Source organism: Anas platyrhynchos, chromosome 1 (assembly GCF_047663525.1).
Source record: "Anas platyrhynchos isolate ZD024472 breed Pekin duck chromosome 1, IASCAAS_PekinDuck_T2T, whole genome shotgun sequence".
NCBI lineage: Eukaryota > Metazoa > Chordata > Aves > Anseriformes > Anatidae > Anas > Anas platyrhynchos.
The window spans coordinates 87,641,107-87,665,896 of record NC_092587.1 but is presented as its reverse complement, the minus strand read 5'-3'; the positions used below and the strand labels follow the sequence as shown (position 1 = coordinate 87,665,896).

General features: G+C 44.9%; 2 protein-coding genes across 8 annotated transcripts in view; one reads left to right on the top strand and one right to left on the bottom strand.

Moving 5' to 3' along the window:
* Positions 1–1,026: 1,026 nt before the first annotated feature.
* On the bottom strand, positions 1,027–10,756 carry LOC106017354 (uncharacterized). Its single transcript, XM_021272996.4, has 4 exons — positions 9,983–10,756; positions 4,890–5,333; positions 2,243–2,383; positions 1,027–1,133 (listed from the first exon to the last, which is right to left on the bottom strand). The coding sequence occupies exons 1-4, from the start codon at positions 10,158–10,160 to the stop codon at positions 1,129–1,131; spliced, it is 768 nt and encodes a 255-aa protein (XP_021128671.4). The 5' UTR covers positions 10,161–10,756; the 3' UTR covers positions 1,027–1,128.
* A 1,059-nt stretch (positions 10,757–11,815) lies between these two features.
* The window catches only part of GRAMD1C (GRAM domain containing 1C), a 48,830-nt gene continuing 35,855 nt past the window's right edge, over positions 11,816–24,790 (top strand). Inside the window, exons 1-3 of one of the 7 annotated variants that reach the window (XM_072044274.1) lie at positions 21,284–21,487; positions 22,545–22,670; positions 23,457–23,616. In XM_072044274.1, coding sequence (XP_071900375.1) covers positions 23,500–23,616 — 117 coding nt within the window. In that variant the 5' untranslated portion in view covers positions 21,284–21,487; positions 22,545–22,670; positions 23,457–23,499. Of the gene's footprint in view, positions 12,246–12,866; positions 12,900–13,095; positions 13,225–16,638; positions 16,681–21,283; positions 21,488–22,544; positions 22,671–23,456; positions 23,617–24,790 lie in introns of those variants that run through there. The other 6 variants (XM_027449604.3, XM_072044288.1, XM_027449605.3 and 3 more) reach the window with 6 other exon arrangements.

Genomic DNA, 24,790 nt, shown 5'->3' with positions numbered 1-24,790 from the left:
CAATCACAACGGGAGGAAGCCTCCTTATGCCTTACTTGCACTGGGAGGAGTTCTGCTGGCCGAGCTGCTTGCTCCTGAAAGGAAGAGCAGAGCTCTTACCCTAGGCAGGGCTCCAACCCTTCTTGCAGACAGTGTGTGTGTGTTTCTGAGCCATCTACCTCATGTTCTTGCCTCATAACACTGGGGATGCTCCTGGGGAGCATTCAAAGGTACGCAGAGTTGCACTGGGACATTACTGGTGCAAGACCAGCGAATATTTCTGACTTCAGCCAGTAGGCACACCTAGCCGAGGCAGAAGAGCACGTTCCTTGCCTGCCACACATGTTTCAAACCCTGATGTGCTGCTCTCCTGTACCGGTGTTGGCTCAGTCCCCTGCCACTGACCGCCTGGGGATCAATTACTGTCACATCAAGAGACCAGGGCAGTGGAGAACATTACTCATAACAAGCAAATCTTACAAATCTCTCCTTTTTCTTCAAGCTATTTGAAGCTTAGATAGAAGCACTGTATTTCCTTCTGGAAGAGTAAAACCAAACCCCATTTTTTTCAGGCAGGGGTAGCATTCAAGTGGGCCGCCTTTGCCCCTTTGTTGCAGGACAATAGGCTGGAGCAAGCCCTTGGGACAAGACCCTCTATACTGAGAGGGGGGCATTCCCAGGCAGATGGGAACGCTGGCTGCACCCAAAAAGTGACACATTCTGGGCAAATGCATGGTGCTTCCCTCAGGCAGGTGTTTGTGGCTGGAAGCCTTCCTTCTGTCCACTTTGAAGCAGTGCTGGCAGACTTGGAGAATCTCCAAATAAGATGTAATGGCAGGGAAAGACCCAAGGTACCTCATCAGAGCCTAGATTCAGAGAGATGTGGCCAGACCAAGTGGGCCCTCAGCAGGTGACGGCACAAATTCCTTTTTGAACAGTTGTTTTGCTCCTCGCTGCAGGAGGATGTTGAATATGCCACTGTACCTGTCAAAGCTGCAGGAAGAAGAAACATACTAGAAAAAGAAAAAATGCCAAAGGCAACATGTATGGATGCAAAAACGTTTATTACATCTAGAGCTTCCTTTTTGGCTTACAAGTTGTTCCACGTTTAGCCTTTGCATCTTCCAGTGATTCCTGTAGCACTGCAGGTCAAGCTACGTTGCAAGAAGGAAAAAATAGAGCAAGTGAGTGATACAACGTTAGTACGGCACAAAAAACTCTCCCCAGGCTATCTGGCAAGGTGAGAGGTTGTAAACTCTGTTCACTCAGAGGGTTTGCAAAGGGCTTGTGCTGTGTATATGATTATGCAGCAAGACTGGGAGGGTAAGAGGGAGCAGGCTCTGTCCCTGTCCCTGTCCCCGCAAAGCTGGCCATCAGGTGGCGGCAGCGCTCCAGTGAAGAGCAAACAGCTCCTCATGTTTGATTTCACAGAATCACGGAATGGGTTGGGTTGGAAGTTAACTTGGGTAAGATTTTTGAGTTCCGGAGAAGAGAGAAACAAAACGAACTTTTTGAAAGAGTCTCATCTAGCAAAGCTTCCAGTCAGCTGCGCTCATCCTGAAATGCAGGCTGCGTCTTGGGCTGCACCAAAGGGGAACTAAACTTGTGGCCAGCCTTTGGTGTCAGCTTACTGTTACTAGAACAGCTGCCAGAGCTAGAAAAAAAAAAGAGGCAGTTGCATTTTTGGATACATCAGCCTCTCCCTGGGTCATTTCTTTATGTGATGAAAATGTCTGTTTTACCTTATCTGAGCAGCTGATCTAATAAAAGATATTACTGGGCTTTACAAACCACATCTCGTGTGTGTACTTGGTCCATTACAGGCTTTCTGTATGCAAGCATGACAAGACTACTGATACAAGTGTGTAGTCAGTGGGAGAAAGAACAATCCTTCAGAATAAACCCCAAAGAACACAAGCAGATCCAGGAGGACTTGGTTAAAAGGAGAAAGAGTGTCTCATGGAACAACTCTTTGCTGAAGGTGGCAATTAAAGAAGATACTATTTTATTTATAGGTAACTCGTTGGGCCCATACATGAAGGTCTTTCCAATATGAACAAGGAACTATGTGAAAAAGAAATGGAACAGAGGACCAGCCCTGGCAGAGTTTCGTCCACACTGCATACTTCCAGACACCTGCTTTGACCAAAGGTAAGTAACTGGCTAATTCCTACTTAATTTTGGAAAAAAAAAAAAAAAGGAAACAGGTGACCAGGGTCATCTTCCTACCAGGTAATGCCAGGTTTTGTTCTGTGCTCCATACCTTGGTGAGAGCCTTGCTTCATGCAGAGGGCACACCTCCTTAGCTGCGGGGTTAGAACAATTATCAGAATCACCAAGCCTCCGATACCCGCCGCCACAACTCCGATGATCGTCCCAATGGATTCTTCGATACCGAACAGGCCTGGGGGAGAAAGAAAGGCAGAGAGAGCAGCATAAGATACCTTTCAGGCACGTGTATGCAATGCGGTTATCACATTTGCTGCAGTGTCTGTGGGGAAGCTACTTGCCATGAGAGTGATTATAACGATGTCTTGTCTGGCATGAAGTCATTGGCTTCCACAAGGGAATGTATTGCATGATGGAGCAATTTTTTTCATTCCTTTGCATGAAGCTGCTATGGTTTCTGGGGATTTAGGTACAAAATAGCCTCATCTGCCTATCAGTCTCCCTTAACAACCTGGCGCTGTTATGGAGCAGCACCCAGAGGCGGGCAGAGCTCCACTGAAGCCCTTTCTTTGACTTGTTGCTCTTTGGGGCTGTTGCATGGTCAAGATGGGATGATCCCATTTTCTTTGAGATAAGTTGGCCCCCTGGCTGCATTATTTATTGTGACTGAAGGATGATTCAGGAAGAACCTTTGGTTAGGTGGGGACACTAGACCCACCTAGTTATGGGATGCATCACAGAGAGCACCTGCCCTGCAGAACAGCCTGCCAGAGAAGGAACCTCTCTGTAGAGAGCGACCTGGGCGGGCAGAGGCAGAAGATTGATCTGAACAGATCTTATGTGACTGCCCCGTGGTAGGCATTCTGCCATGTGACTCATCCAGAAAGGATAATAAAAGAATACTTTAAAAGCCTTCCAGTTTCATCTACAATTACAGTACGATCAGGCATTCATTACATATCTCTAAGGGGTTGCATTTAAGCTTCGCTAGAAGATCTGGATGCTGTTGCTACTCTGTTGGCTACAAGATAAATCCTGAAATCTTATCTCAGTTTTAATCGGCCCTTAATCACAATGAGTTTAACCCAGGACATCTACCACTGAACTGCACTGAGGCAATTCACTGAGGAAAGGAAGAAAAGGTCTGTACCTTCTGTACATCAGCAGCTGTTCTGCTCCCTCGTTTACCTTCTCTTTTTCTCTTAACGTAGGTGCTTAAGACAGCCCCACCAATACCTCTGGCTCCATGCTCAGTCATCATTCACAATCAGAAGTCAAACCAATTGCACAGGAGCTGAGGAATTCATAGACAGATTTCCAAACATGTGGTCACTTGGTCACAGGAGAAGCTGCTACCTTGCCGAATAGATGGACATGCAGTCACTCACCAGTCAACGAGCTGTAGCTCATCAGTAAAAATCCAACCTGATCTTCCCACATGCCGGGATGTGTCCTGTAGTTGAAATTGATTTGGGGGGCTGCTCGTTCATCAAAAAGGCAATGAAGGTGCTGCAGAACCATTACTTACCTCACTTCAAAACATACATCATCTGCTTCGTGTAATGGACAAGTCAACGCTGTCATCTAATTTTTCCTTTTAATTTTAGATAAGTTTTTGGACAGTCTGGATTTGTGGCACACTTCATTTCTTTGTGAGTTATATTTCTGATGTTCTCTTGTCCCTTTAATTCAGGCATAGCACAGAAATGATGTATTTCATCTTCTCAGGAACACAGAAAGGCAATTATATCGGCCAGGGAGCAGACACTGCACGAGTAACACGCACTACTGAGACTATGAGATCAAGCCAGTGGGAGACCTCATAAGATACATGGCCAAGTCCTTGCAGGGGCATGATTTTCTTGCCTTGTCAGAGCCATGGTTTAAATTGAGTAGTTGTATAAAAATTAGAAAGGGAAGGAATCAGGCTCAAAAGGGCAAAGGCCTAGTGAAACTCAGTGAGCGAGAAGCTTTGATAATGAACAGCACTTGCATGATTTACTCCTGACAAAGAAAGTGCTACTTTTTCCAAGTTAGATAATAAGATAATAAACCTTTTGATGTTTTGATTCATTGGGATTGGAATGTGTTTGGCCTATATAAAAAGGAAAGCTGCTTTGACAATCCCAGTTGATAAAGGCAAAGCAAGTTATCTCCATACTTAATATGCCTGGTGTCTATTTGTGAGGCTAAGAAAACAGCATGGCAGTTTTAATGCTACTTTGATTTTAATGTGGCTGAAATTAAGCAGAACATAATATGGATCATAATATGATCCTCGTGTTTTATCGTGGGATTACTTACGTCATCCAGAGTTAAGGAATGAATATGCAGATTAGTGGGTTGGAGAGAAATGATGTCCAAAAAAAGGGAGAAAGTATCTTGACACCTGCCACTCGTAGGGGTTCAGCTGAACAAAGCCTTGAACACAAGAGAACTGGTCTGGCAGTTTCATTTTTGGCACTCACTGGTTCCAGTGAGCAAATTTTTTCTTCCCTTTTTGGTTGTAAATGTCTCTTGCTATAGTAACACCTGTGTGATTGTTTCTCGGGGCAAGCCAATTGAAATTACCTAGCCTAACAAAAAGAATGAGAAATGCTACCTAGCAATCACACCTCATGACGCCAGCCCATAGCTGCTAGAGGCCAAGCGGACTAACTTCCCTCCTTCTGCAAGCATGTAGACCAGTTTTGATGGAGGAAGAGGGAGAAAAGAATATAATAAATAACACCAAATATTACCCAGAGCCCTCCTGATCCTCAGCTTTGTGCCATCTCCTGTCACCACCTTCCCGTCTGGAAGCGTAACCTCACAGTAATAGATACCATGGTCACCGGTCGTCACATTGAGGATCACCAGGGAGGCATCCCCCTGGGACAAGTCTCCACTCAGGAAAATCCTAGAGTTATTTGGCAAGATGGTCACGTTATTTTCCAGCAGGTCCATCTGCCCCTTTTCATCTTCTTTGTACCACTTCACCGTCAGGTCAGCCAGGGAAAGACGTTGTGGACTGCTAAAGTGGCAATTTAAGACCACAGTTTCCCCCTCTTTGGCTTTTTCCTTGGCTGGTGTTTGAGTCACTAAAAGGTGCCATGGCTCAGGCGTTGTCAACAGTGGAGGCTGTGCTGCCCTGTGAGATACAGCTGCTCTCTCCGTGCTTGGATTTCCACCACTAACACCAACATCTGTACCAGAAAAAGAGAGAGAGAAAAGGAAGGTTGAGGGCAAAATAATGAAAAATAAACTTTTTGGCTCTTTCTGACCTGTAACCACAGCACAGAACGGCTCCTGGAATTAGGATTTGAGGGATTTTTTTCCTGGTTCCTGCTTAGGTTATGTTCATGTGTGCAGATTGGTTCTCTGCCACATTCAGACACATTTCCTCCTGGAACTCTAACCTCTTTCTTTCCACTCCAAAAAGTCTCAGGGTCTCAACCATTTTCAAGGCACAGCAAAAAATGCATGTCCCCTTGCACACAGGCAGCTCTGCTCTGACAAGTACAGTGAACATGAGAGCATCTGAACACAACTGCCTGCATCCCGAAACATAATGTGTTGGCTTCTTATGGGGTTTGGCATGCACTTCCAGTTTCAGGATAGGAAATCTTGGGATCCTGAGAAGAAATCTCCATTGCCACAGACTGAACACCCAGAAGATATTATCTGCAAACAGGGGGACAGCATCTTAGCTTGCTGCAGGTATTGATACTGAGAATACTGATGTGAGTGTTTCTCTAGTGTGGTGACGCTCTACTCAAGAGAGAGATTTTCTAGCACAGGAGTTCCTAAAGATGATGCCTAATCTATCTGAGGAGCAGATCTGATGTTCAACGAGGCTGAAATTGAGGAGTTAGCAGGCTCTTGGTAAATGTAAAAATAAAGTTCATGCTCTATATCCAGGGATATAAAAGCTTAATGCCAGAGGGAAAAGGAAAGGGAGAAGAGAGAACCTGGTGAGCCAAGGGAAGGTGGTGAGAGGCACTGACTGCAGGATGTTCTGTATCTGTTTTACAAACAGAGCAGGTAAGCACAAAGATGGGACTTGATTTTCTGCTTGCCTAGCAGAAAGTTAGTTAAGTCATCCTGCCTGGGCAGCCCCCTTTCTGGAACTGTTTTCAACAAGTTAGAGTTCCTGTGGGTTTCAACACGTAGATTTCAACATACACATTTGATAACTTGAGTTGTTGTGAAAACACTCAGCATATGAAATAGCCAGCTCCATTTTGACAACCAACATCCTGAAACACAGAGAAGATGCACCTGAAGACACTGTCACACTACCTTATTTTTAATTAAGAGGACTCCTGTCACTGGGTGACATTTATCCTCTGCAAAGGGATCCCATTATCCCGCTGCTCTCTGTTAGGAACATACAGACAATATGCCTGGACCAGAGATTTAAAGCTGCCTTCCCTCACGCAACTGCTAATCATAGCAGCGAGCAGCCTGGAGCTAGGAGTAATGCAGTGTATCTCATTTCTGGAAACAAGCCTGGGCTGAGAAGATGAGAGGAATAGTTGCTGTCTCAAATCCCCCGCTGGAACAAAAAGAGGGGGAAACAAACTTAAAAATAACCCGACAGCTACCTCCAAGCAAGAGTTCAAAGCAATCTTTGCAAAAACTTTCTTCCACTGTTTAATTTTCTTCAAGTAAAAAAATTGGTCTCCCTTTTTACAAGCCGATGCCCTCTCAAGGGCTGCGGATCATTCAGGGAAGGTTTTGATCTCCTATTGTCTTCAGCCTTTCACCGCAGCTCGCAGGGTGTGAGCTGCTATTGTCTGGGCCAGCTGAAGCTTCCCAGTGACAATAGTGTCCCTCTGTGCATCAGGGACAAATGTCTCGTGGCAATGGAAAACCAACCCGCTCGCTTGATGATGGGTTTGGGAGTTACTTGAATGCTCCTCCAGGCAAGCTTGTGTACGAAATCACAGTTGTATTCATAAGCTATTATTATTTATGACTTGTATGGCAGCAGCACTGACAGTTTCTGTCGGAAAGCCGGGCCTTGTTTTTCTAGGTGTCTCACAAAAGGATGAAGCACAGAGTTTACAGTTTAAGTGCCAGACAAGAGATAACACATGGATGCACAAATACACGGAAAGCAAAAGCTGGCTATGAAACTGGGCAACCACACAGCATGCATCATGTCTGCTGTCCCCAAATGGCTCACAAGTGGTGCCCACAGAAGGTGATACGTAGCGTGACCAAAACCCAGAAAATAAATCACTAAATAGATGAATAAATAAATAAATACAAATCCAGAACATCATGTGCATCCTCCCGGTAACAGCTTCCACCACCCTTTTGTCAGGAATGAATTTCCAGTTCCAGGCTGTGAAGTTGGTCAAAACAGGAAGATGAGGGAGGAAAGAGAAGAGCTGGTTAGCTTGTGACTTTCCCCCCCGCCCCTGCAACAGGATGAAACAGAAGCAAGTCACTGCATGCAGCGGACAGAGGTTTGTGCGAGCAAGCTGTGTCTGCCAGCAGTCCAACAACACAACGAAGAAGGCCTGGGAAGCAGGACACATGGAGATTTTCCAGAGTTTTATTCCCTTTTTCTTATTTCCTTCCCTGTTCTGTTAATAACCCCGTTTCAGCTCCTGTGTGGAGACACTGACAGGCAACAGGTACTTTTCAATCAGACGAGAAGCAGCTTTAAAAAGCTCTACATCACCAAATTTCTGAGTGGTTGGAAGAAAAAAAAAAAAAGTTCACAAGGAGTCTCCTATTTTTATACACCTCGTGAAAACCTTGTGAAAACTCAAGTTTAATCTTGAAGTACAAGTAATCTTGAAGTTTTAATCTTGAAGTGCAAATACTTTGACAAATGTGTGACAACGCTGAAGGTAGCTTGGCATATTTTGGTTCTGTGCGTATTCGGATGTGATGCATTTGATTGTTTGTTAGAGCAGTTTTGTCTCGAATGTTCTTTTAAAATCTCTGTCCATCAATCATCTTTGCTGGATGATGCTGCTTTAGCAAGGGCAGTGTGTGCTGCTGCTACCTTCTTGTCAAGGAAAGGGAACAGAATTTCTTCTCTGCTAGAGGTATTCCTGCCTTACCACACACGCTCCCCGCAACACAATTGTAATTTGTGTTCCTTTTAGTGAAGAAAAAGGCATCATTTTTACACAGTCACGTAGTGGCACAGAGATCATAACAGAGCAGGGACAATGTGCTTTGATGTTGCCTCCTGTTCATCACGAGTTTCATTTGCACTGCCTATCAGGAAATAACTGGCCTTGTCATCTGCGTTACCCCACATCTTTGATTCACTAGACCTAGCTTACAGCTAATTAGGAACATCAAAATGCAAGAGGAGTAGGCTGTGTCGTTTAGTCCCGGCTCTGTTTGGGGTTCTCACTGAGAAGGTCACAGCACAGCCTCTATTTTTCTTTCTTTCTTCCTTCCTTTTTTTTTTTTTTTTTTTTCCTTTTTGGTAAGGTTGCAAAACTGGAACCTGCTAGCTTACTGGTATTTAAATACACAATGCCCTTATCATACTGGCATTTGGCAGTGTACCAGTGCCAAATGCTCTGTTGACTCTGCTTCAAAGCTCTTTTTATGTCAATCGCTTCATTAGGAGAGTGATGTGCGGCTCCCCCTTCAGTGGGTTGTAGGGCTCAGTCCCTCTGGAGAGGAATGCGAAGCTTTTTGGTGAAAGCTCTTAGGCTAGACAGAGCACAGAGACAGACAGCGTGGATGATCTTGTCTTGACCTGGAGAAATTATTAGATGATCTAATAGGTCACTGTCACATAAAGTCGCTCGTTCGTGGCCGTTTTTCAGCCATGAGGGGAGAAAGCTCTCTGGGGCTCCCTGTAATGTGACAACGTGCTCCACGTTTCCCAGTACCCGCAGGGCACCTGCTAACCTGTCAGCCTACCCTTTGCTCCATCTGCAGGTTGGTCCTTTCCCATGTAAGGCCATCTCATTGGCTGTGCCTGAGAAATACCCGTGGCAGGCGAGAGGACAAAAGGAAAGAATAAAATGTGCCAGCATAAAAACGATTCCTACTTCTGGGACCTCATATTTCCCTGTTGGTCCCTGGAGTTCACCACAGCAGCCCTACAAGCTTCATTTTCCAGTGGCCAACAGCATCGGGGAACCAGAGCGGAGGCTGGAGGTCGGTGCCAAATGTGCCCTCTCTTGCTGTGCCTCCTTTCCTTTGTTCGAGCTCAATAAACGGAGCAGAGGTCGAGGACTCAATTTCCAACCCACCTAAAAATCCTCACGTGCTGGAATGACCGTCTTTCAGGTGGTTTTCTTGGCTTTCAGGCTCAACTTCACACCCAGCTGGTGCTGTGAGAGTGCTTTGCAAGCTCTACCCTGCTCCCAGTTGGCCTGTGATTAAGTGATCAATGACTGCTCATCGCTTATCTCAATTTATATGACTTTTGCCCTGGGTTAAGTTTGGCTTTTACAGATGGATGTGAGTAACTACCCTGTGTGGATAACTGCTTGCTAATACATCAGAGAACTAAAATAGAAATGAAGGTCCTAGCAATGATGATACACAGCCCTTCTTCTTGAAAAAAGCCAAGCAAACTCACGCTTTCTGGAAAGATAAATTCCACCCTGGGGATCAAGTCCAAACACGTATTGCTATTAACTAAAAAGGAGCATATGTATAAAGAAAAAAAATGTTTTAATGCAGTGTACAACGCTGAATATAGTTTTTCTGCATCCTGGGGAAGCCCTCGGGAGAGAATTTTTTTTGAAAAAAAAAAAAAAAAAGAAAGAAAAAAAAGAAAGAAAAAAAAGAGAACCTCCCAAGCCAAATTCTAGGAATAAACTATATTTCTTCTCGTTAAGGAAGGTGTTGTAGTACTCACCCACCAGTAAGAAGAAGAGAAATGAAGACACTGCAGATGCATAGAGCTTCCCAACATGCTGCCTCATTGCTGCTGAAGTGTGTGGTCTCACCCTCACCAGTAGCACAAGCAAAAAAAGTAGTGCGGGTGGTACAGGCGGGACAAAATACGTGTGCATTGTTGCAACAGGACCTCGCATTCTGCCCGGTGAATGTCACACTAAAGTTACCGCCTGCTGCCTGGATGACAGCCACATCTGAAGTCACAACAATGACTTCCCGGGGGCTGTTCTCATCTATCCCATGGAAGATGCCAAAAGTGCTCTGAGAGCAGAGGGAAGACAATTTTTTTGTTTGTTTGTTTTGTTTTGTTTTGGCCTTGTATAAACCAGAACTTTGGGCCGAGCACAGAATATCCAGGTGTTCAAAAGGAGACCTCTCTTCTGCTGAACCCCTTCCTAGTGGAGGTGAGATGAGAAAGCAAACTCGATTCCTAGCATCCTAGGGAAGTTACAGGACTTTATTATACATATGGCTGTACACACACTGCGTGTATAGGTAAAATATATTCTTCAAAGTAGGGAGCTGTACGCTGCAGCCGTACGGAGCACGTGCCAGCCCAGCTGGCTGGCTGACACCTCTCCCAGTGCACCTGTCCAGCAGCCTGCTGGCCTTATCTAAGGGCTTTGCTTATCTTTAGGACTCTTCAGATAACGGAATTTTGCTTGATTATCCAGTAGAGACTCAATTCCACACCTGTTAAAACATATGTGCCACACACTTCTAAGGGAAGCATCAGTATTTCTGCTTTTCTTGGTATTTAGAAGCAAAAAGGACCACCCCCCCTCCCCCCAAACAAAACAAAGAGAAAACCCTGTACACCATGAGGACAACTGTCCTGATGTTACAGCTTTTGTGAATACTCTGACAAATTCTTTGATGTGCATCTTTGCAGGTGGAAGGACTGCAATAACTGTTTTAAGAAATTCCACATTTGACTCGCAAAAGCCTGCTGACCGAACGATGTCAAGAGGAACGATATCTAGCTTTGATGTGGTGACACCTGGATCAGTGAAAGCAGGGTTATGGCTGAGGAACCTAGAAGGCAAGTATTTAAATGGGTTGGGATTGTGGGAAGATCCAACCTGGGATTATCTAAAGGAATTACTCTGAAGAAAATATTTATTAAGAAGGGAGCTGGGACCAAGCACGGGACAACATGGTGCTTCGGTGGAAAGCTGAAAGGTAAGTCACGAGGCTCTTCTCAGGGGAGTATTGCCAAAGTGCTAGAAAGCATAGAAAATACCTATGAAAGGAACAAGTCATGGGAATGAAAAGCAACCAAGAATTTGAGGAGTGAATAACCAGCGAAGTCAGAGGCAGCTGGCACATCGAGAGGAGTTGGGACTGAGACAGTGGCCGTGGCTGGGTGGCAGAGGAGTCAGTGTGGGAAGATGGGGCTGGATCAAAGGCATTCCAAACACTATCTGATGTAAACCCAAGTATCTGATGCATTTCTAAAACAAAAAAAATTGTGTTGTGATGTGCAGTGTGTCCGTTTCATCCTGTAGCAGTACCTGTGCTGTGAATCCCCCATGAAACCCGGTGTGCTCAAGAAAAGCTGTCGGGCAGCCGGCTTCAAACCAAAGGAACACAGAAGGAGGTTTTCAGTGTTTTAGTGCAGTGTTTTTGTTGTTTTAGCGTCGCTGGCAGCCACCAGCTGAACGTGAAGCTTCCCCCCCCCCCCCCGGCTAACCCCACAGGGCTGTGGGGTTTCGCTCTCCCCCCTCTAGGGGTCCCCGTGGAGCGGCGCTGGGCAGGCTGTGCCCAGCCCCACCGCCTCCCGCTGTGAGGGAGGGAGGGAGGAAAGGAGGGGGGAGGCTCTGTCATCACTTTTTCCTCCCCAAACTTTCCACCAACTCCTCGCCGTCCTCACCGAGCTCTCCCAAAGCCTCACAGGGGCTCCCCCCGCGTGTATAGGGTGAGGAGAGGGGGGAGGATCGCCAAACCCCCTCCGCCCAGCCCGGCTCCCCCTCGGGGCTGCCCGGCAGCCCCCAGCCGTGGGCGGGCGGCCCCTCTCCCTTCTTCTCCTCTCCTCCTCTCCCCGGCCCGGCCTCCTCATGAGCCGCTGGCCCTCGGCAAGCGCCTCCCGCCTTCGGCTCCGCGCCTGCCCCTTTAAATGGCGGCCGCGGCCCCGCTGAGGCGCTTGGCGGGCGCCGCGCCGCCCTCGCCCCCCTCCATGGTAAGCGCCGCCGCTGCCGCCGGGCTCTGCGCGCTCCCCGCCGGTGAGCTCCGTGCCCCGGCCCCGGGAGGAGGGAAAAGGGGAAAAAAAGGAAAAAGGGGGGGGGTCCCGGACGTCTCCACCGCCGGTTCGGAAAGTTTTGGGGGGCGGCGAGCGGGGCAGGGCCCGCCGGGGATGGGGGGAGCCGTGGCGGTGCCGCCCCGGCTGCGGGTCCCGCTGGGCGAGAAGCCGGGTTTGGGATCTTCTGGGTGGGCTGGGGGCTGGTAGGGTGCTGGCCCGGCTTGCTGTGCGATTTGGGACAAGTGTCCCCCTGTGCTGTGGCTCCCTTGCCCCTCCTGAAGCTCAGCCGAGCTCCCAGGCGAATAGCGGTGTCGAGGGAAAGTGCTCCAGAAGCGTGCTTATTTTCCTAACGAGGAATGCAAGCAGAGCTGCTGGCCTCTGTAGTGGTGTGTCTTGTACAAATAAACCTTGTGGTGCAAATAATAGGTATAGAAGATACATATTAGTATCATCATAAAGTATGTTGTGTCTCTGGGAAGTGCAGACTCGCTTTCTGAAAGGTCCCTGGGTGCCCAGAGGTGTCCTGCAAGTGGAGCACAGGTGTCTCCTGTTCGGGTTAGCCCAGCTCTAAACATCTGTGTGGCTTCAATGCCCAGGTGGAGGTGTTGCTGTGGAAATAATGTACTCTGATAACAAGGTAGGTAAAAATTAAATAGAGCATACGCTATAAAAAAAAAATCGATGAAAACGCTGCCAGTGGGAAGTGTTTCCATGCCGCTCACCTGGGTAAACCTAGCACGTCAAGTTTAATTTAATACTCAGTTCTTAAATGGCTTAACCATCTTATTTCAGCACCTTTCTCAAGTGACATAACCTCCCTTCCTTGTTCGCAGGAAGTTCATGAGGTGGATCATGGTCTTATCAGCCAGCTGCTTGCGGACTCCGAGGAGGCTCTTGGTTCGTGCTCAGAGAAGATGCAGGTTCCTGCCCAGTACAGTTGGAGTGCTGACTGGAGCTTTTGGGTAACGTGTCTTTTCTTCCAATTTGTTTATCTATCTCCATCTGTGTGTGTGTACGTGGACTAGCTTTATATCCACTCTTCTCAGGTTGCTTTGCTGTCATGAATTAGTAAAGCGCTCTCCACCCATGTAGCGAGGTAGGTAATTTATCATTATCGGCTTACTAAAGTGTAAGCTGAGACTGAGAGGGGATGAAATTGTTTACCTGATGTCACGTATCAAGTTAGTGACAGGACTTCTGGCTTCTGTGCCCAGGCCTGTCTCCCAGTTCCTTGCACTGACCCGTCCAATGTCTCTTTATGCCTCTAGAAAGTCACTGATGCTTTCTAACAGTAAGGGCTGAGTTTGGTTCTTAATCTTGGATAAGATGTGCTTTCCTGGCATCTATTTTTTGTTTTTTTTGGTCAGGTGAGCATATGTGTTTTCCACAAAAGTAAGCCTTCTTTGTTTGGTGTAAAGAATAGGTATTTGTGACTAGGAAGGGCAGAAGGAGTGTGCATGTGTTCATTCTGCTCTTCCCCAGGGTGTTGCCTCACCAAAAATGGAGAGTGTAAAAAAAATAAACACTTTTTTAACACTCTTAATTTTTAGATCTGTATTTTTTTTTTCATTACCTTGACAAGGTAAGCTTATGAGTGTGGGCTTAGTGTGTGTGTTGCTGTTAGTTTAGTGGATGGGTTACCCTGTTAGGAAGGTGGCACACTTGGGTGCCCAGCAACAGGTGGGGAAACACCTGATCTCATGAAAGACTTGGATTCCTCAGAGCTCTGATGGTGTGACTCAGGATCTGCATCAGGTGGCCCCAGTAAATTGGCGTGCCTTAGCTTGTGCTTCCATAGGAACATCATCTGGATGGCCGTGGCCTTGTCCTGATGAGGTCACCAGAGTGTTCATTGTGCTAAGCAGCTGAAAGATGAAGTAACTCACAAAGGCCACAGGGAATTGGTGGCAGAGCTGTGAGCAGAACTGTGGGATCAGATTTCCCAGCTTCTTGTTTGAATCTTACTATATTTATAAATCTAATTTGCATGTCTCTTTATCCCTCCTGGTCAGAACATTGACTTCACATCTTGGGTGCTAACATACATTTCCCTTGAAATGCGTATATACTTTTAAACTGAACAACAGCCATCTGGAGCCAATACAAATGGGAAAGGCTGAATCCAAGTAGGTCTGAGAATTACACTGCTAGAGTGCTTAGATCATTCAGTGTTTTCTTCATTGTGCCTACAACAACAAAGATGATATAGGGCATCCTGCCTGTGCCCAGCTGTACCTCTGTACTTGAGCTGGTAGCAAATAATGTTGCGTAGGCACTGTACCTGTCAGCTGAGCTCTCATTAGATAATAAATTAGATTGTTTATGTACCGCTGAGAGTTAGTTTGCACAATCGTTAGCACAGTTGGTATTTTATGTGGGAAAGAAACCTGTTGAGATCTCAGGGTCAGTTTGTTGGACTTGGTAAGGATTTGCTAAGCTTGACAGTCTGAAATAGTGAAGTATGAAGTTCATAACTGTGCTACTGGCTGTGCATTTTTAGCTTGGAGATGCATGCCTAAGGTTAGAAGTTTCTCTGAGCAGGGCCTCAGGCAGTGTGTGTGCAGTATACTGCATGTCCTCACAGCAGCATTTTTTGCCTGTCCATAACTTCTATGGGTACTGGGATTCTTCTGCGCTGTGACAGCTACTAAACAAGTGAGAAGCATCCTCTAGTACTTAGCGGTTGCCTTCTGCGTATGGTTTATACTCAAAGACTTCAGTATTTGTTTGAAGTTTGTGTTTATCTGGCTCGGCAAATATGACCTTGTTCTTAAGAGAATTGTGTAAATACTTGCCTCTTTTAAGACAGTGCTGTGGCTTTGAAGTTCCAGCTATGCGGCTTATGGTGCTGATTAGTTTTAAAAAATACTTCTATGGGTCTGTTTGTAGGAGGCTGTGCTACTCCTTTTCTCAGCCTCAGGAGGACTGAACTTAGAAGCATCAAGAAGCTGAATGTTGCAAATTCAAGGCAAAGAAAAAAAAAGGTGCTTGCATCTTCTAATTAAAACATTATGTCATTGGCATCTTTCCCTGCTCTTCTAGACAGAAAATGTGTTTTAATAACTTTCATGGCTGATGATCAGCTGCTAAGGATATAAACAAATCATTAGAACTCCCTGAATACTGAGTCACAGTCGATGTGTAGGTGATAACACGGAAGGCAGCTTGTTGCAGTGCATAAAGCATGTGTCATGAGCACTTGACCAAGGATGATCTTAGTGTCCCGTGGCAGGTGTGGATTTGTTAACGCTCATTCCTACTTTTAAGTTGGTAAAACTCAGGAGCTCTTACAACAGCAAGAGCAGCCTGCGGGAGCACCTGGATATCAGCTTTGTTGCCTGGCTTATTTGCTTTAAGAGCCTGTAAGTGTCTGACTTTTGTTCGCTCCAAGGATTCATTTTTTTTCTGAGTATGTCCTGTTGCTTCCCTAATGATGGAAACCAAAGGCAGAGGTTAAAGTCTGACTGGTTTGTCTTCAATTTTTCATGGATTTGAGTGGGAGTAGGCAGTTGTGCCATGCCTCTGAAAGTCATGCTAAGTATCACTAATGCTCTATAGGTGCTATGAGCAAATGCAATTAACAGCAGACTCAGATTGGGAGCCTCTGGGTTATAATCTCTTTCCTGACTATGGTGAGTGGGGAGAACGAAGAGTAGCAGCAGAAGAAAGAAGAGAAAAATGTCATCCTATGCTTGACTTTTTTTTTTCCCCCATCTCTAAAGCAAGAATACTGTGGACAGCTTTGCTGGAAAATTGTGAGAATTAATTTTCTGTTCTAGTGTAAGCAATTCTTAAATTATAGCAGTACAAACTGTTGTTATGAGACTTACGCTTCTTTGAGGATGTTTTCATTAATACCCTTAAAAGTGTTGTTTTGGGGATATTTTTGAGGTGTTGGTTTTTTGTTTGTTTCTTTTTTTTTTTTTTTTTTTGAAGACTGTTCCCTGGAGGTGGACAAAGCCAGACTTTGTCCTCATGGAGGAAGAAAAAAACTCTCTTGCAAACTTGACCACCTTACTGGAACCTGTAAGGCTTGCACCTACTCTTGATTATATGGTTCTGATTTTGGCATCTGCAAATAGAAATAATGAAAATCAAAGATGCTTTGGAAATTAAGTTACATCTGGAAGCTTTATCTCAAGATTCTGTTTTTTTTTTTTTTTTTTTACTCTTTTTACATTCTTCACACTGAAATATAATTAAATTTATTATCTTTGGAAGAAGAAACCTGTGAAAATCTCGACTGTTCTCCTGTTGTAATGAATAAAAGGATAAAGGTGAATGAGGAAGCTAGTGAAAAGGATCCTTACATCAAAAGTGAGGATATTTTGTCTGGGAACTGTTGTCTATTAGCAAACAGCCAAAGTTCATAGATGTCTGTAATAAGAAGAATGCCAGTGGAAAGAAGGAATAAAAAAGTAAGTCCTTATCTCGTCATGAAACGGTAGGTGGAAAGAGCTGTTGAAATCAAATGGGCATCTCAGAAAGCTGTTTTTATCTGAGAGAGTTGTTTAAGAGTTTGGAAATGGAGGTGCCGAGAAGGTCTTGGAAGAGAAATAATGAAAGATGCTTTATAGAAGAAAACTTGAATGCAATGTAATGTCGGTTTCAAGGAGTATGGCAACAGAAGCAAACAAATTATACAGGGAAAAGTAAAATGTGAGGCCTTTTTTTTGTAATACTAGAACCTGTGAGGTTACACAAGACTTGGAAAAGGGTTTTGAAATTTGGAAAACATGGGTATGGATTATGAGAGACAGCTAATCTGTGGGAGAGTGTAAGTATGTACAACAAGGCTGTGATAAATATATGGCTCAAACCCGCACAGGAGGGATGCAGATCTATCCATCACAATTCAGGTGGTAGCTTTATGGCACAGGTATAAGCTGACATGCTCTGGGGCTTAAGACTACTAAGGGCTTGATGAAATATTTCATGCATCTGTAGTTGTTTGAATGCTCCTTTCTGTGAACACTCAGGTTTACTCCAAGGATGGATTATTGGGCGACTTGTATCACTGACTATATTTTTGACAGACCAATATTTAAGACCTTTGGTCAGCTGCTTCATCTCCAGTATTGTGCACTTGGTATGCTACTTCTTCCAAAGAAAGCTTTCTTCTCATCTGTTACCTCCAAATACTTGGCTTCTGAGGGAGAAACATCACGGCTTGTGACGTCAGGAGGATTTCCAGCTGCCTCCTTGTTTGCTGGTATGAAGCAGCCAGCTAAGGAGAAGAATTAGCTGCAGGTCTCCAAAGAGAATAAAATTCCTAAGCAAGCTCTTGCTGTACTTCTAGCTCTGGTATGTCATTTGTTGACCTATCTGGAATCTCCAGAATAGGTGCTCTTTGGCCCTGTGTATACAGATGCAGCATTTTGAGAGGGTGAGGAAAAGGCCAATTGTATTTCTGACTATCCCTTGAACACAGTTTATTTGGTTAGTGGCTGTTTTTGTTAGTTTTTCCCTCTCCCCTCACTTGTTTTCGCTCTGGGAATCCCTTGTTGTTGTTGATACAGCTCCAAACTGAGCACTGGAGGAGATCTGACTGCTCAGAACAGGCTGGAACTTGAAGGCAGCAGTTAGTGCCCTGTGCAAATATGCTTTCCCCAGCTGCAGCGACTTGAAGCTGTATCTAACGTGCATTATTACACACCGCTAAAGAATTAGCCCAGAACCTGATAGCTAACAGATCAGGAGGAAAATGCTTCAGATTCGTGTGGTTTATTTATTTGGACGCTGCAAATAGAAACACTGGATGTGCAATATAACTTTGAAACTCAGTGCAGTTAGTGTTGGTTGAGTGAAATCTTTTCAAAATCTGAAATTTCCTGTGGATGGTTAGATGATGTGGGACACATGCTTGTCTCTTCAAAAACACGAGAACGGTACAGACGAGTATATGACTTTTCTGTTAGTGCTTACTCTCAAAGTCATCTTCTGTCTCATTTCAAGTAACAGATGGTTCTGCTCTAATTAAGTTATGTAAAGATTCCTTAGTGATATCAGCATTTTAGAAGCTGCATGGAATAAGTGGGCTTCTTGGGTAGTGCTTTTGTTGTTGTTGTTGAAATTGATTGTGGAGTCAGTAAAGCCTACAAGTGAGGTGTTCTTTCATGAGTTTTAGGTTTGGTGATGTGTTCAGTTTACGTATTTGTTACTGCAACCCACCCCAAAGGAAATGACAAAGTTATTCAGGACTGCAGCTTGCTCATAGCAGAAAACAGGAGAAGCTGGGAAGTTCTCTTCCTACCCAGCAGGACTAAAATACCAATGCTTGCAGAGTGAGTGGAGGTCTGGGATAGTGAACTGTGGTGCATATGCAGCTCTGCTTAGCTCACACTGATAGAAATGTCCCCCAGTAGCTGACCCCTTGCATACAATTTTTATGTAAAGGTGAAGAAAAATTTCACATTTTCTTTCTTGGTGCCAATGGTTCAGTCGAGTCTGGGAGCAGATTTAATGTAGGAATGACTAAGAGTAAAATCTGCATTTGGTTTCTAAGGTAGAAAGGGAAGAGCTCAAATTAGATATTTCATAAGATGTACTTTTGGGGCAAATCTTTGGCAAGTGCTATTTTCCATGTAACTTCAGATCCAGTAGGGCTACTTACAAGCTTTTTCCCCTACTTGTTAAAAGGATTGAACAAGTCTAAAGAAAAGCAGTTGTTTTTTTTTGTTTTTGTTTTTTTTTCCAATATGTTGTCTTCAGTGAAAGATCAGGTGAAGGAACAGATGCTATTAACAAGTAACATTGGCTAATTGTTTCACACATGTTGTAGGAAGAAATATGAGTCAGATGAAACTGTTGTTCAGAAAGTCTGTATTTATCCAAAAAGAAGTCATCCTGACTGAGCTTTTTAATTGCGACTGCATCATATTAGTTAGCATGCTGATGTCTATTGGAACCTGACAATGTGGTTACAGGGCTTGAAGTTAACTGGGGAGCAGAGAAATTGTGTGAGCTAGAGGATAACTCTGTTCAGGGAGGGTGACGAGCTCTCTTCCATCACATTGATATGAAATTACATGATGTTAAAATAGTAACTCCAGAGTTCATCCAAACACACTTGGTTTGTTTGTATTAAGTCTGATTTAGAACTTGGTCTTTTAGATCTTATTTTTTTTTTTTAAGATCTTTGTACATTAGATAAAATTTGTGTTGAGAAGGAGGAAGAAAGGATGACTTGGATCTTCTGATTATATCCTTGAAATGAGCAAAGTGTGTACAGGCTTGCAAATGTTCCCTAAAATGAAAAGGAGCTGGGCACCCTAAGACCCTTGTCAATTTGACCTTTATTGGTGTCTTGGGAAGCTGGTGTGAAACGTGGTCTCTGGTAGAGGCACTGTGGGCATAACTTTACTACTAGGTGTGAAGAAGTTATTGCCAGCTATGGATGGTTTTGAGGATGTTGAGTAAGTCTGAGGCTGGACCATTTTGCCACCTAAAAGGTATTTTCACTATGAAAGTGACCGAATCTCTTGAATGTTTTTGCTTAACCTTCTTGTTTAAAATCAAAGTGTTTGTTTTGCCTGACCTCAGAGGTACTTTGTAGCAGTTATGTAAGTAATTATAGCTGAAACTGAAATCGTCAGCCTTGTTGCAGAGTGGCTCAGGCTTCCATACTCAGGTGTGCTTAACCAGTTGAAGATGACTTTATCTTATAAACAGGAAATCCCCTGAACCACTTCACACTCCTGTCACTTCTGAGGCTGGAACCACACCGGTGGTACCCAGGCTTTGGTGGTGCCTTTCTGAGATCACTTTGGGTCTTTCTGCTGTCCTTCTGGTAGAAGGAAATCATCAACAATCTTTTTTCCCTATGGATAGCCTCTTGATATCTTGTGGCTCCTTTTAGCACACCGAGATTCCCTGTGGTGTATCTCAGCTTTGTCTCAGGAAGGCAGGAGAGTTGCCTCGTTTTTCTGGTGAAACCAGTTGGTGTTATTTACCCGTGCTGCTGATCTTGGCAGAAGAACTGTGGGGCATCTGAAGTGCCACCACCCAAGTGCTTAATAGCAGTGAGCAGCTGTGGCTGCTAAACTGCCTGTAAATATGGCCTCATTGTATTCAATTGCCTCTCTCCTTGAGGTGTTCAGATTTAGATCTGATTATATGAGTGACTAAAATGCTTTGAAATCCATTTTTCTCTTTTTTCCCTTCTCTCAGCTTCCTCAGCAGGGCTGTATGTAGTAGGAGAGGGATTTCTCTTCCCTGTGAGTCACTAGCTGCGTCTTCAGCCAAGTGCCCAAGGGGATCTGCTCGCTCCCAGCCCAGCCTCCTACACCTCCAAGTGGCTGTAGCACAGTCACCTGCCTCCTCTCCTGCGGCTTTGAAACCTCACGTGTGTTGTGGCAGCTTTTTGGCCAGCGTTGCAGCTGGGGATGCACGGGTAATGCTGTGCCCATGCACGCTTCAGCGCTGGGAGATGCTTGTCAGCAGCCCGTTGTTTCCTCCCGGGCTGGTTGTGCTCCCACAACGTCCCCAAACACAAATTGTAGTCACTCACAGAAATGCAGCAGACAGGTCCCAGGTGAGACAGGTGGGAAGGCACAGACAGCACAAAGAAAACAGAGTAGTTGTGTGCCTACTACTCCCCTCCGAGGGCAGACAGAGGTCTGGCAGGCATGCAGAGCCCTGCATCCTCTGTGCCTGTGAAGGATGGAGCTCTGGGCAGTGGTGTGCTTATTTTGGCCGCTTGGCTCTGCGTGAAGCACACCCCAGTCCCCGAACTTCTGGAGCTCAGCCTGAGGAAGTGTCTCAGCATGGGCTGCAGCCTTCAGCGATGCAGAGAGGAGGAGCAGTGGGGACCAAGTGCTCCTTTCTGAGCTGGTGTTTCCCTGGTGACAGTAGTTTCCTCTGCTGTCCCCTTTGGGACTTCTGTGAACTCCGAGTGACCTGTGCTGCTTGGTTTGGCCTGCCTCCCCCACTCTGTTTAGGTTATGGTCATTTTAGGCTGGAGCTCCTCCCTGGTCCCCGTACTTCTTATTTAACTACTTCTTGTGGGATCTGTGTGCTCGTTCTGCAAGACCAGAGTGTTTCTGCCTGTTTTCCGTGCTGGCAAGCAAGCAGAGGCTGGCAGAAAGCTAGCTAGTGCTGCTGGATGGCGTCCAGCGCTGGCTCTGAATGAGTGGGTGAGGAGAGGGGAGCTGCAGAGACTGCCGGAGTGCTGGCCAGGGACTTGCGTGGACTGGAACAGACTGCAGCCAGCTAGAGGAGGAGGAGGTATGTGTAGGCTACGTGCATCTTCTGTCTTTACATTAGCTTCATGCCTCAGCCGGTTTTATTTCTGAGATTGAGCATATGCTTTGCTCCTCGCTGTGCATGTCAGACTTCGTTTTTTCTGCATCCAAATCAGAGTCGTTATGAAAGTAAGTCAGCTTAGGAAAGTGCATCGCTGTTTAGAAGTGGTTAGGACACTCACTCGCAAGGAGAAAACAGTAAACACTGCAAAGCAATTGCTTCAGAATAAGCAGGGGATATATTCAATCCAAACTTCTTTTTCCAGAGAAGCTTATAATGCTCTTTCTGATAAGAGGCTTTCTTATCACTGATAAGAACGCGTCTTCAGCTGCAACGCATTTCCAGAGGGCTCAGTTTGTGTGTGCCTGAAGTGTGTTTCCTTTTGTGTTTGCAAGATGCATTATTCATTAGGTGCTGTTCCCTCTGGATAGAGGACACACGAAAACTGTATCCTGAGCTGTCATTTAGTAATGTGCATAGTTAAATTGCACCTCTGAGTGGACTGTAGAGCCTCATGAGGTTAAATACAGACCTCGTTGGAATAGCTTCAGCTGAGTCCTGTGTCACTGAAATGTAGTGGCTTGGGAAATGGAGCTGATTCTGGTGGGAGTCCTGAAGGAGAAACTTTGGAGGGGTCTTCACATGTTCTGAACTGAAATGTTTTATTTCTAAATTCTTCCTACTCTTCCCTATTTTTTTTTCAATGAAAATTGTTGCACAGCCAGCTGAAGATTGAAGTTCTGTGAAGAACTTTGGAACTGTGAAGACCGTTCCCAACTTTCATCTTCTGAGCACCAAGTCTTTCGAGTTCCCTTTCTGCTTGGGTGGGAAGCCAAATTTCAATCTTTTCTCCACAAAAATGGTGTTCATGCCTTATTCCGAATGGTATAACCCAGTTTTAGCAGCAGAGCTCCCGGTATTTCACACAGTGCTCATTTTTCTTGTCTGTTAGGATTGTACTTGTGACAACTTTGGTTGCGGACTGGAGGCTGTTTTCCAGGCTGTGCTGCAACGTGACTTGATGTTTATACTTGTGTAGGCACCGCTCAAGCATGAGACTTTCTGTCCTGCCCTCAGAGGGAGAAGGTGGCTGGTGAAGTGCAGGAGACGATCGGGCCTTTGTGAGCAGGATTCGAGGCCAGCCGTGCTCATGTGGCACCACGTGGTAAACGCTTGTGGTACAGCCTTTCTGATCAGTAGCCAAACGGAGCTGCTTTTCTGAAACACAAGGGTTTGATCCTCTTCTGTGGACGCCCTTTGTCCTTGTCAGGTCAACAAGGGTTGGTGAGGATGAGGGTCTGCAGTGGAGCTGGTGAGGGCTGGACGGCTGTTGAGGTGGTGCAAGTGGGAAAGGGGATGAACACATGAAGGCTTGGGAGTATGTGACACCTGCTTTTGATATACTTGACCCACCAGTCTTTAGTCCCTTAAATACCTAATTTAGTCAGTTTCATGAAACTGGGTTTTTCAAATACTTTTTAAGAGTGTGTCTGATATTTCAGAAGCTCTCCATAAAGAAATATGTGAGAGGTTTCTTGCTACATGGATTTCTGGAAGCTACTTGTGTTAGATGGAGGAAATTAATGGTCTGTCTTAATTTTTTTTTATTGTGCCTGTCCATGCATCTGTAGGAACTACTTAATACTCCCCCTCATTTTAGGGGGACTAAGTACAGTCTCCAGCCTTGCTTGTGGTATCCTGTGGATTTAAATAATAATAATAAAAAAAACTAGAAAATACAATAACTTGAGTATTTGCTCATGGTCTCTTCTAATATAATATCCATTGACATTTTACATGCTGTATTTCCAACAGAAGAGAGGCCCACTTACCCTAAAATTCTTACTGGATGCTGTTCTGCCTGTCCACAGATGCCCCTGAAGGACAAAACTGCCAGTGGTTTGTTCTCTGCTCGGTCACTAAGAAATGTTAAAATCTGTTTCTCCTTCAGCCTGCGCAAATAAGAGCAGGGCTGGGCTGCAGAAGGGGACGTAATGACCCCAGTGTGCAGCCCTGTGCCTGCCAGTGGCCCACTGGAAGAGTGCCCTGTGCTTAGGAGCCTCCCCTCTCCGGAGAAGTTAAGGGTGGTTGAAGAAGAGCATAAAATGAATGTAAGTAAAATGGTCCTGGCTCCTTAAACTCTTCCCCTTTCCCACTGCGGCTATGAGCTGGCTTCCATTTACTTAAGGGAATAAAATTTACTTTTGGAGAGCAGGTTCCTGCGGATTATGGTGGCTAAACTGACCCTAGCAACAATTGCTTGCTTTCTCTCTCTTTTTATTTGCAATGAATCATATGACCTATTAATTAAACACAACTGTGTGGACAAGGAGGTGAGATCAAATAGCTCTTTATTTAAAACAAAAAAAAGTGGAAACTGCACGGTGTGCCGTACACACCACAGTAAGTCACCTGGAGTGAGGAGGTGTCTTGTGACTCCTTCTTTCCCTGTGGAAGTTTCATGTTTTTATGCTTTGAGACAAAGGAAAGAACAGTAAGATACTGCTAGTAAAACTTAAGAGTAGCCAATAATTGGAGTTCTAACCCAAAATTTCTCTGATTTTTCTTTTCTTTTTCACTAACCTTTTTAAAAAAATAAAATAAATAAACCACTGGAGGGGTGGATCCATTCTGTTTCCTCATGAGAGGGTTAACTTAACACAGAACAAGTCTGACATATTTAAAACATGGTCTCAGACTTGTTTTCAGAAGAAATAGGAAAAAGTGTCCCAGTGTCTTGATAAGATAAGGGAGACTGATAGTCACGTGAATGTGAGCTTTTACTGTGTTTCTCTGCCTACAAGCAAATGTGAGCCCTGAACTTGTGTGTTTGCAGTGATTCCTGCAATGTTATGTCTATCTCTGGAGCTCACAGCTGAAGAACCACACTGAAAATACATGTAGGAGGGGATTCAGAAGATGAGGGGATTCACAATAAGTCCGCAACAAGTCTTGCTAATAGACACGAGAAACTTAATGCCTTCTAAAAGAAGATAGAGGGTTACCTGCTCACAATCTGGAGGTAGTTCACAAGGTGAAAATCACATTAATCAACAGACAGATAGAACTATCCATAGCTAGGATGGATTTTCCATCAGTGGTGACTCTGAAATCAAGAAGATATAAATGTCTATCTCTGTATATATTTTATTTTCCAAGGGAGAACTTGGTTGTCATAGCTCTGGTTTTAAAGCAGGATGTAAGTCACAACATTGAGCATTATGGGTTAGATAGGATGGTTCTAGTGGAAGCTTCTGGGCTGAAGAAATGACTGCGGAGGGATTT

Coding starts and splice junctions, on each gene's coding strand:
- LOC106017354 (XM_021272996.4), bottom strand. CDS start 10,160: ATGCGAGGTCCTGTTGCAACAATGCACACGTATTTTGTCCCGCCTGTA. Junction 5,334..9,982: donor TCTCTTCTTCTTACTGGTGG/GTGAGTACTACA, acceptor TTTCTGGTACAG/ATGTTGGTGTTAGTGGTGGA. Junction 2,384..4,889: donor GAGGATCAGGAGGGCTCTGG/GTAATATTTGGT, acceptor TTTCTCCCCCAG/GCCTGTTCGGTATCGAAGAA.